The sequence below is a fragment of the Hyla sarda genome, chromosome 2, assembly GCF_029499605.1.
Source record: "Hyla sarda isolate aHylSar1 chromosome 2, aHylSar1.hap1, whole genome shotgun sequence".
Taxonomy (NCBI): Eukaryota; Metazoa; Chordata; class Amphibia; order Anura; family Hylidae; genus Hyla; species Hyla sarda.
This window is the reverse complement of record NC_079190.1, coordinates 433,734,395-433,753,697: the sequence shown is the minus strand read 5'-3', so window position 1 is coordinate 433,753,697 and position 19,303 is coordinate 433,734,395. Positions and strand designations below refer to the sequence as shown.

At 44.0% G+C, this 19,303-nt stretch overlaps 1 protein-coding gene across 2 annotated transcripts in view; it reads right to left on the bottom strand.

Annotated features, from left to right (window-relative positions):
- Positions 1–19,303, bottom strand: part of GOSR1 (golgi SNAP receptor complex member 1) — a 118,013-nt gene that overhangs the window by 80,670 nt on the left and 18,040 nt on the right. For both annotated transcript variants that reach the window (XM_056559126.1, XM_056559127.1), the window contains exons 3-5: positions 13,706–13,793; positions 11,124–11,231; positions 1,802–1,893 (exon numbers count right to left, since the gene is read on the bottom strand). In XM_056559126.1, the coding sequence (XP_056415101.1) occupies positions 1,802–1,893; positions 11,124–11,231; positions 13,706–13,793 (288 nt within the window). The remainder of the gene's footprint in view (positions 1–1,801; positions 1,894–11,123; positions 11,232–13,705; positions 13,794–19,303) is intronic.

Below are 19,303 nucleotides of genomic sequence, written 5' to 3'. Positions count from 1 at the left end.
GGCACATATACATGCGCTGTGGGTGTATATATTTAATGCGCCAGCGGGTATATATTTAATGCGCAGGCGGCGGTCATATTTAATGTGCTGCTGGGGGGCTAGATATATAGGCTATATATCTGTCCCCCCTGCAGCACTATATATCTTGCCCCCCCCCCCCCCCACAGTGCTCTTTGGCCCCTGCTACTCTCAAAGTTCATTTTTCAATCTCTCGCTGAGAGCCCTGATCGGCCATTCAGGGCTTCCCACGGGGGATTCAAAAATGAGAGTTAAACACACTGATCTGATACATCGCAGGGTTGCGGAGCATGCCGCCCGCTCCCCTGCTTAATAACTTTTGATCGCATCGGGTCTCAGAAATGAAACCTGGTGCGATCAATCCCTCAGCCCCTGTACTACAACCCCCATCATCAGAGTCTGTTCCATGATGGGGGTAGTAGTACAAGCACTAATGTAGCCTCCCCAGCTGTCTGCAGACTCCTGCAGCCAGGGAATTTCTACTCCCATCATGGAAACAAGTCTGTTCCATGATGGGAGCAGGAGTAGTCCCGGCTGTTGGAGTCTGTAGGCAGAAGTGTTTGGCCATAAATGAATATTTATTCAGCCGTTAGCACCCTTTATTTCATCCGTTATTAAACGTCCGTTTTTACACAGAAAACGGACATTTAATAATGGATGAATGCTCATAGTGTGAAAGCAGCCTTAGCTCCCATTAACTGGAACCCTTTAGGCTGCCTATACCCAAAAGTTGGCCAAATTAAAGTAAATTTGTCGTCTTTTTACTTATTAGAGCATTGTTTAATTTTGTAAAAAGTTTTTATTTTCTGGCTAATTTTTTAAAATCTACTTTTTGGAACATTATTATGGGGGTTGCCATCTAACCTGGGCTGTTTTTAATAGTGTTTAAAGACATGCTTTACAGCAAGCATAATGGGCATAGACACAATAGTCTGGAAAAGACCCTATTGATTTGTATGGCAAAGGTTTGTAGGCATGCTCTGTTGTAAGTGCGAGGAATACTACTACTGCTACTATAGCTACTGCAAAAATCCTATCTTATGTATACACTGGTGTCACTTTTCACTGTTCTCCTGTTTATGTTCATAAGGAAAAGTTGAAGGAAAAAAAAACATCAAAAATTCTTTGATCACACATTGCCTTTCAATTGGCATTAAACAGACAGTGGTAATAAAAATTAAGATTTTTAAACAGAAGTCATTTACAAGTCTGTTTAACTTTCTGGTACCAGTTTATTTACAACAAAAAAAATGTTCTCCACCGGAGTACCCCTTTAAGGCAAAAACTGTATCCTGATTGCGGTTTTCTTGGGCTATAATGTTGCATGAGATTCACACAGATATACTGCCCCCCAAGCATGATTGCAGTTCTACCTTTAAATGAGTTCTGCCAAGGTGTCTGCTGTTAGGTATTTTTTCCAGTCAACAACTACAGAATTGTGACCGAGGTGCCAAACAGAAACAAAATACATCTTAACGATTTTTACAGTGTTTTAGAAATGAATGGGTTTGGTCATGAAGAGAAGTAACCTCCTGGTCTACTAGTGGTTAAGTTACCATACATATACAGTCTAAAAATAATACCATAAACTACAGAGACTTCCTGTGATGCTTCTTTGCTGAATAGGACCATATTGCTGTGTAGAAAGCAGTTCTAAAATAACATAAAAGGAATCTGGAATGTGCTATACTATCAGAGCTATAAATCTTTGAAAAGAAAGCAGCACTCAGCACTGACCACTCAAGCCATCTGCTGAGACTCTCTAACATCATTTGCGACTTACTCAATATCCTTCCGCACTGATCCCATGAGGTCTTCTCTTTCTCGAATAGTCTGGAAATTCGCTTTTGTTTTGTGGAATTCATGTGTGTAATCCTGTAAAACAACAATCCATCTATTAATAAATGGACTGCATTAAAGTTATTAGCAAGTGTACACACACACACACAGATTAATATGTAATAAGGTATAACGATAACTAGAAAGCAGAGCATAGCAGGCATTGTTACATTGTTCGAACCCACATTTGGTTTTTCACAAAGGAGAGTTATCAGATACTTGAACACTGAACACTGGAGCAATGAAAAATCCATAACCCATATATGAGTTCTAGAGGGCACTGTTAATTGGGAAAACTTTACATATGAACTTTACATATGTGAAAGGGCATATCCTATACTACTTTCTGCCACTAGATGTCCTCCTTCTGATTTAAGTTATTGCTTGTCATGCAGCTCTATGCCGCTTGTCTCAATCCCTGGCTGTGCAGAGACAAAACTCATGGTGTGGTTGGGACTAGCAGGTCTCTGGGAACGCTCCCGGTTTGATAATCAGCTTGCTGTGTGAGACAGGTGCGTGGTCACGGAGCCTCAGTGCGGCATAGAGCCTCATGCAAAGAGGATGGAAGGCAAAGCTGCAGTGTAGTGAAGAGAAATACAGCCATATTTGTTTTCATTCTCTGCTACCACCAGACTGGAGTGAGTTTCTTAAATGTGTATGGGCATGATCAGCTAAATATTTTGAATAAAAAGCTATAAAAAATATCACGCAAAATATTTTTACATGGGTTATCTACCTCTATGAATATATAGGTAGAGATAGAGAAATAGAGACAAATAGATACAATGTTCAGATGAGCTTGCTACATGCATCATATTTTTGCACATCTGACCACTGTCACTTTATGCATTAATAACTCTGGGATGCTTTTACTTTTCATTCTGATTCTGAGAATGTTTTTTCATGACATATTCTACTTTATGTCAGTGGTAAATTTTCGTCTATTCTTGCATCATTTCTTGGTGAAAAATTCCAAAATGTCATGAAAAATTAGAAAATGTAGCAATTTTTTTTACTTTGAAATTCTCTGCTTATAAGGAAAATGGACATTCCAAATAAATTATATATTGATTCATATATACAATATGTCTACTTTGTATTTGCATCAAAAAGTTGACATGTTTTTACTTTTGGAAGACATCAGAGGGCTTCAAAGTTTAGGTGTTTCACAGGAATAGCAGCAAAGTGAAGGACAAAATTTAAAATCTTCATTTTTTACACTCGCATGCTCTTGTAGACCCAGTTTTTGAAATTTTACAAGGGGTAAAAGGAGAAAAAGCCTCCCAAAATTTGTAACTCAATTTCTCTCGAGTAAGGAAATACCTCATATGTGGATGTAAATTGCTCTGTGGGGGCATTAGAGGGTTCAGAAGGGAAAGAGTGACAATGGGATTTTGGAGAGTGAATTTGCCGAAATGTCGCATTTAGGAAGCCCCTATGGTGCCAGAACAGCAAAAAAAAAAAAAAAAACATATGGCCCACTATTTGAGAAACTACACCCCTCAAGGAACGTAACAAGGGGTACAGTGAGCCTTAACACCCCACAGGTGTTTGACGACTTTTCGGTAAAGTCGGATGTGTAAATGAAAACATTTGTTCCCCACTATAATGCAGTTTTTCCCCAAATTTACCATTTTTACAAGAGGTAGGAAGAAGAAAATGCCCCCCAAAATTTGTAAAGCAATACCCAATATGAGGATGTAAAGTGCTTTGCGGGCACACTACAATGCTCAGAAGAGAAGGAGTGCCACTGAGCTTTTGGAGAGAGAATTTGTTTGGAATGGAAGTCGGGGGGCCATGTGAGTTTACAAAGCCCCCGTGGTGCCAGAACAGTGGACATGTGACCCCATTTTGGAAACTACACCCCTCGCAGAATTTAATAATAACATTTTTCATTTTCACAGACCACTGTTCCAAAAATCTGTCAGAGACCTGTGCGGTGTAAATGCTAACTGCACCCCTTATTACATTCCATGAGGGGTGTAGTTTCCAAAATGGGGTCACATGTAGGGGGGGTCCACTGTTCTGGCACCATGGGGGCTTTGTAAACACACATGGCCTTCAATTTCAGACACATTCTCTCTCCAAAAGCCCAATGGTGCTCCTCCTCTTCTGAGCATTGTAGTGCACCCGCAGAGCACTTTACATCCACATATGGGGTATTTCCATACTCCAAATTTTGGGGGGCTTTTTTTCCCCTACTTTTCCAATTAAAGTTGGATTTTTTGCAAATCCAACTTTAACCAAAATTCGGCAAACACCTGTAGGGTGTTAAAGGGGTTATCCAGGAAAAAACTTTTTTTTTTATATATATCAACTGGCTCCAGAAAGTTAAACAGATTTGTAAATTACTTCTATTAAAAAATCTTAATCCTTTCTGTGTAAGTGCTATCTGATAACAATTGTCCTGGGAACCGCCCAGTTTAGAAGCAAATCCCCATAGCAAACCTCTTCTACTCTGTGCAGTTCCTGTGACAAGCAGAGATGTCAGCAGAGAGCACTGTTGCCAGACAGAAAACAACAACTCAACTTCAGCTGCTTATAATTATTGAAAGGACTAAGATTTTTTAATAGAAGTAATTTGCAAATCTGTTTAACTTTCTGGAGCCAGTTGATATAAAAAAAAAAAAAAAAAGGTTCCCTGGAATACCCCTTTAAGGCTTACTAAACCCCTTGTTACGTTCCGTGAGGGGTGTAGTTTCCAAAATGGGATCACATGTGGGTATTTTTTTTGCGTTTATGTCAGAACCGCTGTAAAATCAGCCACACCTGTGCAAATCACCAATTTAGGCCTCAATTGTACATAGTGCGCTCTCACTCCTGAGCCCTGTTGTGCACCCGCAGAGCATTTTACGTCCACATATTTCCGTACTCAGGAGAAATTGCGTTACAGATTTTGGGGGACTTTTTTTTCTTTTTACCTCTTGTGAAAATGAAAAGTATGGGGCAACACCAGCTTGTTAGTGTAAAAAACTTATTTTTTTTACATTAACATCCTGGTGTAGACCCCAACTTTTCCTATTCATAAGGGGTAAAAGGAGAAAAAGTCCCCCAAAATGTGTTAGGCAACCTCTCCCGAGTACGGAAATACCCCATATGTCGCCCTAAACTGTTGCCTTGAAATACGATAGGGCTCTGAAGTCAGAGAGCGCCATGCACATTTGAGGCCTAAATTAGGGATTTGCATAGGGAAGTACTCAGGTGCAAGAATTACACTTGCCTCCGATACCAAAAAATACCCTACGGCAGTGGTCCCCAAACAGGGCGCCTCCAGCTGTTGCAAAACTCCCAGCATGCCTCAATGGCTGTCCGGCAATACTGGTAGTTTTGCAACAGCTGGAGGCTCCGTTTTGAGAACAGTGGCATACAAGACATTTTTTTTTTTTAGGGGGGGGGGTTTAACTGTGTAGGGGAGTGTGCATATGTAATGTTTTACTTTTTATTTGGTGTAGTGTAGTGTTTTTGGGGTACATTCACACAGGCGAGGGTTTACAGCGAGTTCCCGCTGGAAGTTTGAGCTGCAGCGGAAAATTTGCCACAGCTCAAACTTGGCGGCAAACCTCCAGCTTTGGCAAAATTACAACTCTCAGCATGCCCTTTGGCTGTCAGTGCATGCTGGGAGTTGTATTTTTCAACAGCTGGAGGCACACTGGTTGCGAATCACTGAGTTAGGTAACAAACTGTTTTGCAACCAGTGTGCCAGCTGTTGCAAAACTACTCATTGTGCATTGACAGCCCATCGTGCATTGACAGCCGAAGGGCATGCTGGGAGCTGTAGTTATGCAACAGTTGAAGGCACACAATACTTCTCCCAGCGTGCCCTTTGGCTGTCCGTGAATGCTGGTTGCTGCAGTTATGCAACAACTGGAGGCACACTTTTTCAGAGAAAGAAAGTGCCTCCAACTGTTGCATAACTCCCAGCATGCAAAAACTGCCAAAGAGCATGCTGGGAGTGGTAGTTTTGCAACCAGCTGTTGCAAAACTACAACTCCCAGCATGCCCTTTGGCTGTTCATGCTGGGAGTTGTTGCTTAGCAACAGCAGGAGGCGAACAACTCACCTCCTGCTGTATCCTGCCGCCTGGGATCTCCGCTGATCCCGCCGACTCCAGGGACCCTCCACATCGATGCCATGTAAGGGACCCCCGACTCGCCCGATCGCCGCCCGATCACCTCCTAGCAGGTTCGGTGATTGATCAGTCGTCCCAACCTATCAATCACGTGATCGTGAGGTGGCACCTGTACCACCTCACTCCTGCTGGTAAAGGGTGATAGGTGGCGTCTTGGACACCAACTATCACCCTTTTTTCCGGGTCACTGGAGACCCGATTGACCTGGAATGACCGCTAATCGCCAGTCTGAATTGACCAGCGATGGCCGACATGGGGAGTCTTCACGGGGTGCCTGCTGAACGATTTCAGCAGGCATCCCAGTCCGGTGCCCGCCCGTCGAGCGGCTGGGTGCGGAATTCCCTTAAGTACCAGGGAGCCAGGGCGTACCTGTACGCCCTGTGCCCTTAAGTGGTTAACTGAATCTAGGAAGACATATATACCTATATATATGTATATATATACACATATATATAAGAATATAGGAAACATAGATATCAAAATATAATTTTACCAACACACCCTGCATCTCTTCCTTCACCGACAGATACTGCAAGTCCTGTGCCATCTGTGCAAGGTGTAACCTCGGATGGACTGAGAGGGTACACAGAAAACACCTGGCAAAACCCTTGTACCCATTCCAAAGAATTCACATTGGCCACATCCAGATGCCAAAGAGTGGCAGGTTTAAATAAGCCTTGGTGATCGTGGACATGTTCTCAGGGTGGCCAGAAGCCTATCCAGTGACCAATATGATGGCAAAAACAACAGCAAAGAAACTACAAAGAGAGGTGGTGTGCAGATTCGGGGTCCAATAGGTGATTGAAAGTGACCAAGGACCAGCCTTCACCACCAATATGACCAAAGAAGTGTGGCAGGCACTGGGAGTGGACTTGGTTTTTCACACACCCTATCATCCTCAGAGCAGTGGGAAAGTGGAAAGACTAAATGGAACCCTGAAAAGCAGGATGCTGAAAATGGCCCAAGAAATTGGAATGCCCTGGCCTGATAGTCTGCCCATTGCCCTGTATAGTGTTAGGTTCACACCAAGGGGGGGGGGGGGGGGGGGGAACACTCCCTGTCCCCCTATGAAATCCTGTTCGGTTGTGCCCCTAGACTTGGTTGCTACTTCATCCAACAACTCCAATCTAATGTTTTGACAAAATATGTGACTTCACTGACAGGCGAGTTAACTAAAATACATGCCCGAATATTTTCTTCTATTCCAGATCCAGAGGCTGACACAGGGACGCACAGTGTGCTCCCGGGCGACTAGGTCCTGGTGTAAAAGTTTGTGAGAAAACACTCCCTTGAACCTAGATACAACGGCCCATACCAGATCTTGATGACGACCGCTACATCTGTCAAGCTAGATGGCAAGAGCACTTGGATCCATGCCTCCCTTTGTAAGAAGACAACCGCTGCGGTTGAAGTGGATCCTTTTTGTAATCTTTGGGGTGTTGGGGATGGCTAAACCCCAACGGGTACTTATTGGCTCCCAGATTGGTACCGGACAGGTTTCTATAACTCAGGAGGGATGACATCCTATATAGGGGGCAAGATCACCTTTTGGTATAACTCATCCAATACAGAAACAGTCACCTATATGTTAAATTACTGCAGTATAGTTGCCTGTGAGGCTGATGCAGGATGGCAATGCCTTACCTACAATTACAATCCAGAGTCAATATACTGGGGTAGCTTCAGTTGTTGGGGAGCAATGGGGTGGAACACCAGAAAAAGCTGGGGATATAGACCGGCTAGTGCTAAAAATAAGAGAGACAAGAAAGGGAGATCCCTACTCACTAGAATGCATATACGGAAGAACGGTCACTGTAACCCTAAAGCAAGACAAGGGAATAGGCTGACCCTTACACTGACCATTAAGAACCCACATCCCAGGGATGGGGGAACTTACATATTGGGAGATTATGTGTGGGGATACAGGGGTGCACTACAGGGAAATTTCACCTGAGGGTCATGCATAATTCAAATGAGTGGAAAAGATTAACCCCTTAAGGACACATGACGTACTGGAACGTCATGTGTCCGCTCCCGATCTATAACACGGGGCCACGGCGTGGCCCCGTGTCATATCGGGTCGGGCGCGGCCTCTAACAACGGCTGGGACCCATGGCTAATAGCGCGCAGCATTGATCGCGGTGCTGCGCGCTATTAACCCTTTAGACGCTGCGTTCAAAGTTGAACGCCGCGTCTAAAGTGAAAGTATGCCGGTTAGCTCAGTGGGCTGTTCGGGATAGCCGCGGCAAAATCGCGGCATCCCGAACAGCTTACAGGACAGCAGGAGGGTCCCTACCGGCCTCCTCGCTGTCCGATCGCCGAATGACTGCTCAGTGCCTGAGATCCAGGCATGAGCAGTCAAGCGGCAGAATCATCAATCACTGGTTTCCTATGAGAAACCAGTGATCAATGTAAAAGATCAGTGTGTGCAGTGTTATAGGTCCCTATGGGAGCTATAACACTGGAAAAAAAAAAGTGAATAAAGATCATTTAACCCCTTCCCTATTAAAAGTTTGAATCACCCCCCTTTTCCCATAAAAAACAAAACAAAAAAACAGTGTAAATAAAAATAAACATATATGGTATCACCGCCTGCGGAAATGTCCGAATTATAAAAATATATCGTTAATTAAACCGCACGGTCAATGGCGTACGCGACAAAAAATTCCAAAGTCCAAAATAGTGCATTTTTGGTCACTTTTTAGATCATGAAAAAATGAATAAAAAGAGATCAATAAGTCCTATCAATGCAAAAATGGTACCGCTAAAAACTTCAGATCACGGCGCAAAAAATTAGCCCTCATACCGCCCCATACGCGCAAAAATAAAAAAGTTATAGGGTCAGAAGATGACAATTTTAAACGTATTCATTTTCCTGCATGTAGTTATGATATTTTCCAGAAGTACAACAAAATCAAACCTATATAAGTAGGGTATCATTTTTACCGAAAAATTTACTATGTAGAAACGGAAGCCTCCAAAACAGTGTTTTTTTCAATTTTGTCTCACAATGATTTTTTTTTCAGTTTCGCCGTAGATTTTTGGGCAAAATGACTGATGTCATTACAAAGTAGAATTGGTGGCAAAAAAAATAAGCCATCATATGGATTTTTAGGTGCAAAATTGAAAGAGTTATGATTTTTTAGAGGCAAGGAGGAAAAAACGAAAATACAAAAACGGAAAAACCCTCGGTCCTTAAGGGGTTAAACTCACAAAAGCCTACGACCAAAGCTCCAAAACCGTTATCCCCCCATATCCAACCCTTTGAAAGTATGGTGGCCAAAAAATGAGTACCCCATAACCACAGAGACCCTCAACCCAAGAGAGGGAATCACAATTTACGAAGGGGATTACACTTGCTATGTGTAGGAACAGTAAAGGCAGATTCCTGGGCAACTTTACAAAAGGCTAATGTTTTTATTCAGTAAGCTGACAGGCCCCCAGTTTCAAAATCAAGTACAGTCTTTAGGGGACATCTATTGGATCTGTGGGGACACGAAAATAAGAACTAGACTAGAAAGTGACTGGGTAGGAGAGTGTGCCCTGGCCAAGGTGATCATGCCCATACATATTATCCCCGATAGAAAGGATCAAGAAAGACTAGAGAATCATTCATTCAGAAGGAAGAGGTCTACATGTATACATAGATGCCATAGGAGTCCAGAGGGGGGTGGCCAATGAATTTAAAGCCCGGGACCAAGTAACAGCAGGATCTGAATCATTCATAATGCCCCTGGTCAATATTAACAAAAATATGGACTTGATCAATTAGATCTATTACAAACAACAGAGATTTGTCAACTATACTTGGGATGCACTCCAAGGCCTAGCAGACCAATTTGGACCTACCTCCACCATGACCTTCCAAAATAAAATGGCCCTTTATATGGTCCTGGCAGAGAATGGTGGAGCCTGTAAAATGATAGGGAGACCTGCTGTACCTATTTCCCTGATAATACCAGTCCAAATGGGAAAGTTACAAAGGCTATTAACAAATTGGAAGACTTATCGGTAGAACTGAAAAAGAACTCTGGCATAAATGATCCTTGGGATCAGTACTTTTGGTGGGTTAGCGGGTGGAAGAGCATCCTAACCCAGATAGGGATCACCATCGTCATTATCTTGATAATCCTGAGCATAGTTATCTGTTGTGTATTACCCTGCTTAAAGAAACTCTATGAAAAGACAGTAGAGATCAGTTTACCTGCCTTACTCAATACAGATACTCCTGATGACTATAAGTCATACTCTCCATTACAAAGTTTACCGGTCAACTACAAACGTATAGGCTCTTAGGGAAAGCATCTGACCTCTTCATGTGTCTAATGTGCAGCACAAATAGTTCCAGGGCACATAAGGACAGATGAGTTAGGCACATGTTAAGGCACATGTAAAATAGTCATTTTAAGGGGGGGAACTGTAATGGACTCATATGTACTACTTTAAACTATATATATATATATATATATATATAGTCTATTTTTTCCTAAACTGTATATCCTTGCTGCGCTGAACTGTTCCCTCCTCCTCCACCTGCTTGCTCCCTCCCTCCATCGAGCATCAAAGATGGCATCCTGGATTGGAATGTGGCAAAGATAAGAAATACATAGAAGGAGTTTTAACCAATTAGCATACAGTAGTCTCTTCGTCAGTAATAAAAGAAAGTATCATCCAACTGTCAGCTTGCCAGTGTTTGGTCTTTCTGGCGACGTGCACCGCTTCTGATAAAACTAATCAGGAAGGGGGCAGGATCTTTACTGGGTACAACCAGGATCTATTTCAGTTTAATCACCAATCTAACTCGGTTATATCCAGCCTTTTACTGATTTCATCCAACTTTCACTCTGGTGGTATTACCATGTGATGAAGTTATCCTCTATCCAAAGGTCAGGGGATAACAAGCTAAATGGTAGCCTTCTGACTGCTGGTACCCCCACCAATCCACCAAAATTACCCCTGGAATAAATGGTGCACAATGTGTGTGTGGTAGTCCATTTATTTTTTATGGGGGGTGCTGAACACTGTGGACAGGAGTGGTGCTGTTTTTGGAAGACAGCAACTTTGTTTTTTAAAACCTGCACAATCCCTTTAACAAATTTGTTATTGGTTGCCAGCATGTCACTGGTTCTGTAACTTACCTGCAGTATATCTCTGTGTCTCTGCAATGTGTGCATTAGTGCTGCATTTATTGATGTCACACCAGCTGTGCTGCTGTACTCTGCCATTTTGTCATTCACCCCAGTAAGCTGAAAAAATAAAAGACAAAATTAATAGAAAGTTTGCAACAAACAGTAAATCAATTTACTAAAATGTTCTCCTCTGTGCTGTTCTAAGACTATGTATGGTTTTATTTATTTATCTATCGCATTCTGGCAATCTGCAGCATTTTCTGAGTTATTCTAGCTTTAACTGCTAATGGTCATCTTTAAGGTAAAGTAAGCTTACAACATGACGTATTCAATCGTATAAAGGCTGAAAGTCCATGTTTTTATTTGTGTACGTTACATTTCAAAAACATAAGTACCTATTACGTATTGTCCAGTTTACCTGGCTTTGCCCATATTTATAAGCAATGTTCTTGGTTAAATAAAAAGTTTTCTAAAACTTTAATAATTATGACCTATTTCTTAAGCTAGGCCACCAACAACACATTCGTGAGGGCCTGACTTCCAGCATCAATGCAGACCATCTGATTAAAGAAACCATGTATTCTTCATTGCTTGCCAGGCACAGCGCAGTAGCTTTAATAGAAAATTGTTCCTGGTATAGCTGTTCGGCGTATTCACTTGAAGGATGTAGGGCCGGGGTCTCAAATTCAAATTATCTGGGGGCACTGGAGGTAGAGGCTGAGTGAGGCTGGGCCGCATGCGCCCCTCACATATAATGCCCCTATCATGGGTTCCTCACATATAATGCCCCCATAATGCGCCCCTCACATATAATGCACTCATCGTGCACCCCTCATATATAATGCCCCCATCATGCACCCCTCACATATAATGCCCCCATCATGCACCCCTCACATATAATGCCCTTATCGTGCGCCCCTCACATATAATGCCCTTATCGTGCGCCCCTCATAAATAATGCCCCCATCATGCGCCCCTCATATATAATGCCCTATTGTGTGCCCCTCATATATAATGCCCCCATCATGCACCCCTCACATATAATGCCCTATCGTGTGCCCCTCACATATAATGCCCTATTGTGTGCCCCTCACATATAATGCCCTATTGTGTGCCCCTCACATATAATGCCCCCATCATGCACCCCTCACATATAATGCCCACATCATGCGCCCCTCACATATAATGCCCCCATCATGCACCCCTCACATATAATGCCCACATCGTGTGCCCCTCACATATAATGCCCTATTGTGTGCCCCTCACATATAATGCCCTATTGTGTGCCCCTCACATATAATGCCCCCATCATGCACCCCTCACATATAATGCCCACATCATGCGCCCCTCACATATAATGCCCCCATCATGCGCCCCTCACATATAATGCCCCCATCATGTGCCCCTCACAAATAATGCCCCCATCATGCACCCCTCATATATAATGCCCCCTGTGCTGTGCCCCTCCCATATAATGCTCCTGTCATGTGCTCCTCACATATAATGCCCCCTGTACTGTCCCCTCAGTGGGCACTATATGTGAGGGGCACAACACAAGGGGCATTATATGTGAGGAGCACAGCACAGGGGGCTCCACATGTCATGTGCTCTTCACATATAATGCCCCCTGTGCTTTGCCCCTCACATTAAATATTCCCTTTTCTCTGCCCCACCCCCCTCCTCCTCCTGTACGATATAGTGCCCCCTGGGCCCTGAGCATACTCGTCTTACTTACAGTATGCGAGACACAGGAGCGGGATCTCCAGGCGCCGGTGCGATTATGTGACGCCATCGCGCCAGGCTGCCATGGATCGCATCCCCGCGGCTCACACACTATGTACTCACAGCATGTGAGGAAGGTAAGTGAATGAAGGACCGGGAGCTTACAGCTTACACTCCACCATGCTAGAGTACACCTCCCCCTTGCTACGCCACTGTGCTGCGGGCTGCAACATTTTGTTCCACGGGCTTGAGACCCCTGATGTAGGGGTTTAATTTGAGTCCCCTTAGGGCAGGGTCACAGAGGACGTTTCTGCAGCACATTTCACTAAGCGGATGCGCCAACGGCAGTCACAGGAGATTTCTACAGCGGGAAATCTGTCACTCAGCGTTCTCACTTGTGACTGCAGTCAACGTATTTCATGCTTCTGATGTGCCCTGTGTGACCCTAACTTTAAACAGAATTTATAAAAAAGAGGTCAAAGACATCATGGCATAAATTAGCTGGCAAGTGCAATTCCTGTACTCTGAAATCTGTACAGTGTCTCCAGATGCTTGGGCTAGAATTGTAATGATAATGATCACTTTCAAAAACTTTAGACATACCGTGAGTTTTGATCAGTGGGGTGCCGAGATGCTGCCCAATTGTTATACAGGCAGAAATACTCAGTTGAGCGCTGTATACTGCATGTTATAAGTTTTATTTACAAATGGAAGTCAGAAAGTGATGTTTGCCACCATATGGAATACAGCTGTCTACAACACAGCAATACATTCTGGTGCATGCTTTGGAGGATTTTCATGGCATATATATGCTGACATAAACCCCAACTCTGAACAGAGACTTAATTCACACAGATCATGTAAAATACCTTTGTAAGGAGTTGTTCAATTTCAACAGCCATGGTTTCAAACATGTGATCCTGACTCGATCCATTTAGGAGTGGCGTTGTATCAGAACTGTAGGTATAAAAGCATGATTTCACATGGTCAGTCTTCTTGGTTCATAGAAAGATGGCTATATTTTCAGAAAACGGTATGCATATAATATCTTCCCCTAAAAAATCCAGTTAGGCATATTGGAAAGTAAATCTGACATCGGGACAAATAGTTATATAAAGCTACTTTCTATGCACCAGCACATCATACATATTGTAAAACTTACAAGACAGTCATACATAAGAAAAAAGCATATCATAACATATATTAGTGCTCTTAACTGTCTACATGTTTTAATGGATTCTTGATATTACTCTACATAAGTAAAGTAAATTAAGTCAAACTGTTCATAGAATATACATTAAATTGCTTAATCAAATATGCAACTTAATGCATGTAACATCTATACAGAGAAATGTACGGATCTCTTGGCCAGCCAGAGAGTGGAGCGCAATGCAATCTGCTGAGACCCGGTGCGATCAACAACTTTGGACAGGTTAAAAGTTGTTTATTAAGGCTAAGAATACATTAACCATTAGCAGAACTGCTGAATTTTCTTCCAGCTTCTCTGAAAATACATACAGTTAAATACAGTAGCACCAAAGTCGATGAGATGTGAATTTTATACACGTGCAGCATAACATTTTCACACAGAAATTCACCTGCTTTGGATTTTTAAGTTTGCATTGTGTCAGTTTTTGAAACAGAGAGGAAAAAAAAAAAAATACAAAAAAAAATTATTTTGCTTTAAGTTTGAAGTGCGGTAGAAAAAGACCGCCCCACAATGGAATCGCAGGGAAGTTGAAGCAGGAAAGTTTACCTGCCCGAGACCACAACTCATTAAGGCCCAAATAACAAGAAGAGCCGACCAAAAAAAGAAGGCACGCCACAGCATACTAGGATAGTGTCAAAGACAAGGAGACTAATCAGACATAGACCCCAGCAGTCTGAGCGGACCAAAGCAACATCCCGTCAGGGATGGAGGGGAAACAAAAGGGAAGGTAACTCCAGAAGACTGTAGTGTCATTGGAGCACAGCTGACACCGACCAAGGGAAGGAGGAACAAACCCCTCCATGGAGATTGCACTGAGGGAGGAGGAGAGCAATAGCAGGACCCAAACAACAGACGGTTCTAGACCGGCTGTCCCCGAGCCATACAAGATAGCATGAACTCCTCCAACAGAGCGCCAAGGCTGCATAAGCAGCAGTAGATTACCAAGAAACAGGAAGAGAGCCAGGCTGCAAAAGTGCGCAGATCAGTTGATTGCTCTCAGCAAAAAACAAAGGCCCAGCCAGGTACCGCACCTATATAGAGAAGGGGAAAACAAGGGGTGGTCACGATGAAAACCAGGCCCAGACCATGCCCAGCTACCTGATCCCTGTACCCCATGTGGAAAGGGGCTGGTCAAATGTGCCAGGCACTATAGGAGCAGGGAAATGTCGCCCAAAGGCAAGGGGGCAAAGTTTTGGGTGGATGTAGTCCCCAGGAACCCTGCAGCAACATATCGAGGAATGGAGGAGCGAATTTGTGTCCCCAGAGAGATCGGAAATCTGGACACTGATGCTGGGCAAAGATACAAAGATGTGCCAGAACACCCCCTTGATAGGTGACCGGCAGACCTAACAGAGCATTCTTAGCTTCTGCCAGGAATGCAAAAAACTCTTGCAAGGGCACCCAACCAGTGTCTTGCCTCGGTAGGGAGGGACTGGAATTCGGCCGTGGGCATGACAGGCACAGCATGGCACTCAGTGTTAGGGGAGAACAGTCACCGAATATATCCTCAACAATTTCCAAGGGATCGTGCAGAAAATAGATACGCCAGAGGCATACCTCAACTGTCAATGTACAGGGCGACTGAAGGAATAAAGCGGCCCCCAATACAGTCCCAAGAAAAGGAACCCTTCAGATATTAAACTGATAAAAACAGATGTGACAGACCAAGGCCGTAATAGTGCTTGGTTGCCACAAGGGGAAGCCCACAACAATCAATGAAAAAAATCCAGGGTGCCAAATAACACCAAATGGTCTGAGAGACCAGCAGTGTTTTTTATTTTTCAGTTTTTTAATTTATTTTTATCTAACTTTGACAGATAGTGCAGCCCTACAAGCAAGGAGGGCAAGCTGGAAGAACACCGCCCCGGGAGCCAGCCTCGTCCAGTAAGGAGTACAGGGGGAGCCAGGGAACTTGTAAAAACATGTGGCCGTCCCCTCCATTACCCAGCCGCATTCCTCGCTCATCAGGGAAGCGCCCGTCCACGTGGCACCGAAGCAGTAAGCGGGCCGGTGCCCGCACTGTGGAGTGGTTGGCTATGTGGGAGCAGAGACCCATGCCTGCAGCTGAAAGTCTCCAGTCAGCCTAATAAATAAAAACCAGGACACAGCGCCTGGCAACACAAAAAAGGTAGCAAGCAGGCTGGTTACGTATAGGTGTCCCAAATGAAGAGCGACCGAGAAATGGGCTGTTTCCTTAAGTGGTTAAAGGGGTTATCGGGGATTAAAAAAAACTGCAGATTTCCTCCAACATTCATTCGATTTCATCCAGGACCACACCTGTCCTCCGGTTATGTGTGGTATTGCAGCTCAGTTCCTCTGAAGTAAATGAAGCCAAGTTATAATACACCACACAACCTGAGGACAGGCATGGTGCTGTTTTTCTAAGAGTTAGCTCTCTTTTTCCATTTCCGGATAACCTATGGAAAAGCTTCTTTGGTCCCTCAATGGTCTTTGTACACCTGGCCTTCTAACATATGATGTAGTCACATCTGACGATACACCATTGCTGAGGGCCAAGTATAGAGACCAACTGGAGGACCAAAGAAGACTGTACAGAGACCAGCTGGAGGACAAAAAAAGTATGAGACCAGCAGGGGACCATGGAATTGTTGCCATAGGAGTGCCAGTATAGGAGTATAGTGCTGATTATTTTTTCTTTACACTATTATCTATTTCCCACAGCCAAAGCATTAAGAAAATCTGTTCGATTTGGTGCAAATGTACTACTATAAAATTCCTTGGTGAATCGCTGTGGAAACATTTCTGGTATGTGTGAACACTCGCTCAGTGCGCTGGCTCCTAGTCTGCGCCAACCACTAGGTTTGTATTTGCCGATGAAGGGATAAATTGTGGGGTTACACATTTGGTAGAAAAAAAAATGACATACCAGGAGCACTCTCCCTAGGGTAATATTGTGGGTACTGGTAGTAGAAACATGTGATGCAGCAAAACTCTTGGAATCGTTTAAGCTGGTAATATTTCAGCTGATTTAGAAAGATAATATGAAGTGGCATGACACCTCCTAACCATTCTTGTGCAGGATTGTGCATTGTTGTGGAGGTGGCTGCTCTGCAGAGATTCATGGGTTATAGCACTAGTTTGAACTTTCATACGTGCTTATGCTCATGAGCTCACACCGACAGTATGACCCCCAACTGCATAGAAAGGTCAAAATGCTGCTATAATTCATAAGTCAAATGAAATCTCAGGAGATTGGCTGTTAGCACTAAGAGAATGATAAGGAGTGTTAAAAGCCAAGTGTAAGTGTCAGGTACCTTATTATATGAGACATAAATTTGCAGTTAGTTTGTATTTTCTTACCAAACTTCTCAATTACAGCATCAGCTTGAACTTTCAGCAAATCAGATGGTGCTTAAAAGGGGTACTCTGCTCCTAGACATCTTATCCCCCATCCAAAGGATAGGGGATAAAGTGTCTGATCGCGGAGGTCCCGCTGCTGGGGATCCCCGCGATCTCCCTGCTGCATTCGTCTAGAGTGTTGGGTGCAGCGCCGAGGCTCGTGACGTCACAGCCACGCCCCGCTTGTGATGTAACGGCCACGCCGCCTCAAAGCAAGTCTATGGGAGGGGCCATCATGCCCCCTCCCATAGACTTGCATTGAGGGTGATAGGTAGTGACACCACAAGCAGGGCGCAGCCATTCCGCCCTGCATCGCCAGTCAACTGGCACAGAGCGAAGTTTGCTCCGTGCATCAGATTTCTGGGGTGCCACAGCCAAGATCGTGGGGGTCCCCAGCGGCGGGACCCCTGCGATTAGACATCTTATCCCTTATTCTTTGGATAGGGGATAAGATGTCTAGAGGCGGAGTACCCCTTTAAGTTAGTGAGCTCAAATTGACAATGCAACCCTGATGTGCATGAAATTTCAAGCTTTAGGGTACGTTCACACATACAAGATCCTGCGCAGATTTGATGCGCAGGATTTGTAACTGCAGATTAGAAGCTGTGCTCAGTCATTTAGTTTACATTGAGATCTGCAGCAGAAAATCCTGTGCATCAAATCTGCGTACGTGGGAACGAACCCTTAAAGGGAACCTTTTAAGGCTATGTTTACACGCCAGAATTTCCATATGGAAATCTGCACAGAGATTCTGCAACAGTAGAGCCCATTGATTTCAATGTGATTCTTCTGCGCTGTTTATAGCAGAATTTCCGCGCCGGAAACATGTGGCGCAGAAATTCAAATTCAAGTGTCCGCAGTAAGAATAGACATGTCTATTCTTTCTGCGGACAACGCGCAGAATGCATTGCTGTCTATGAAGAGCACATTCTTCAGTAGTCTTCGTGCCAGCATGTTATGCAGTCACTCTACTGTCAGGGGCAAAAAAATTTTTTCCAGCGGACAACGCGTGGAATGTATTGCCATCCGCTGTCAGGGGCAATGTCCACACAGAGATTTTCCTTGCGGACATTGCCATGTAAACATAGCCTAACACTAAAATGTAGTTCAAACTGCAGAAAATATGTTATGGAACAGGAGGAACAGAGCAGGCTGATATATAGTTTTATATAAAGAGATTCAGTACAATTTCTCAATCTATGTACAGCTCTGCTTATTTTGAGACAAGTTGGCAGCCCTACTGATAAGTGTGCATTAGGGCTACACAGTTTAGGAAACAAATGGTTACAAAACTGTTACATTTACATAGTCCCATGTATCATGTTCCTCTTACCTCATCCACATCATGCTGGCTATGCATCCACCACCTCACCTTAGCCCAATATTAGCATTACCTGTATGGGCCTGGATTAAAGGGGTAGTCCAGTGGTGAAAAACATATCCCCTATCCTAAGGATAGGGGATAAGTTTCAGATCGCTGGGGGGTCTGACCGCTGGCCAGATAGTGCGTGTTGACCATCGCACAAAGTGGCGGCCGACTTGCCCCCTCAATACAACTCTATGGCAGAGCCGGAGATTGCCGAAGGCAGCACTCAGGCTCTGCCATAGAGTTGTATTGAGGGGGAGTGTCATCCGCCGCTTTGTGCGGGGGTCAACACGCCCCCTTCCCGCGGGCTGTCAGGGTCCTGTACAGGAGATCGCAGTGGGCCCCTGCGGTCGGACCCCCCCCCCCCCCTCCCCGCGATCTGAAACTTATCCCCTAGGATAGGGGATACGTTTTTCACCACTGGATATTTCCTTTAATATTGATTTCATGATTCTGACTAAAATTACAATCATTCTTAACTTAAAGGGCAAACAGTTCCCAACCCTAACTAGCTATTGTTGATCATTAGTT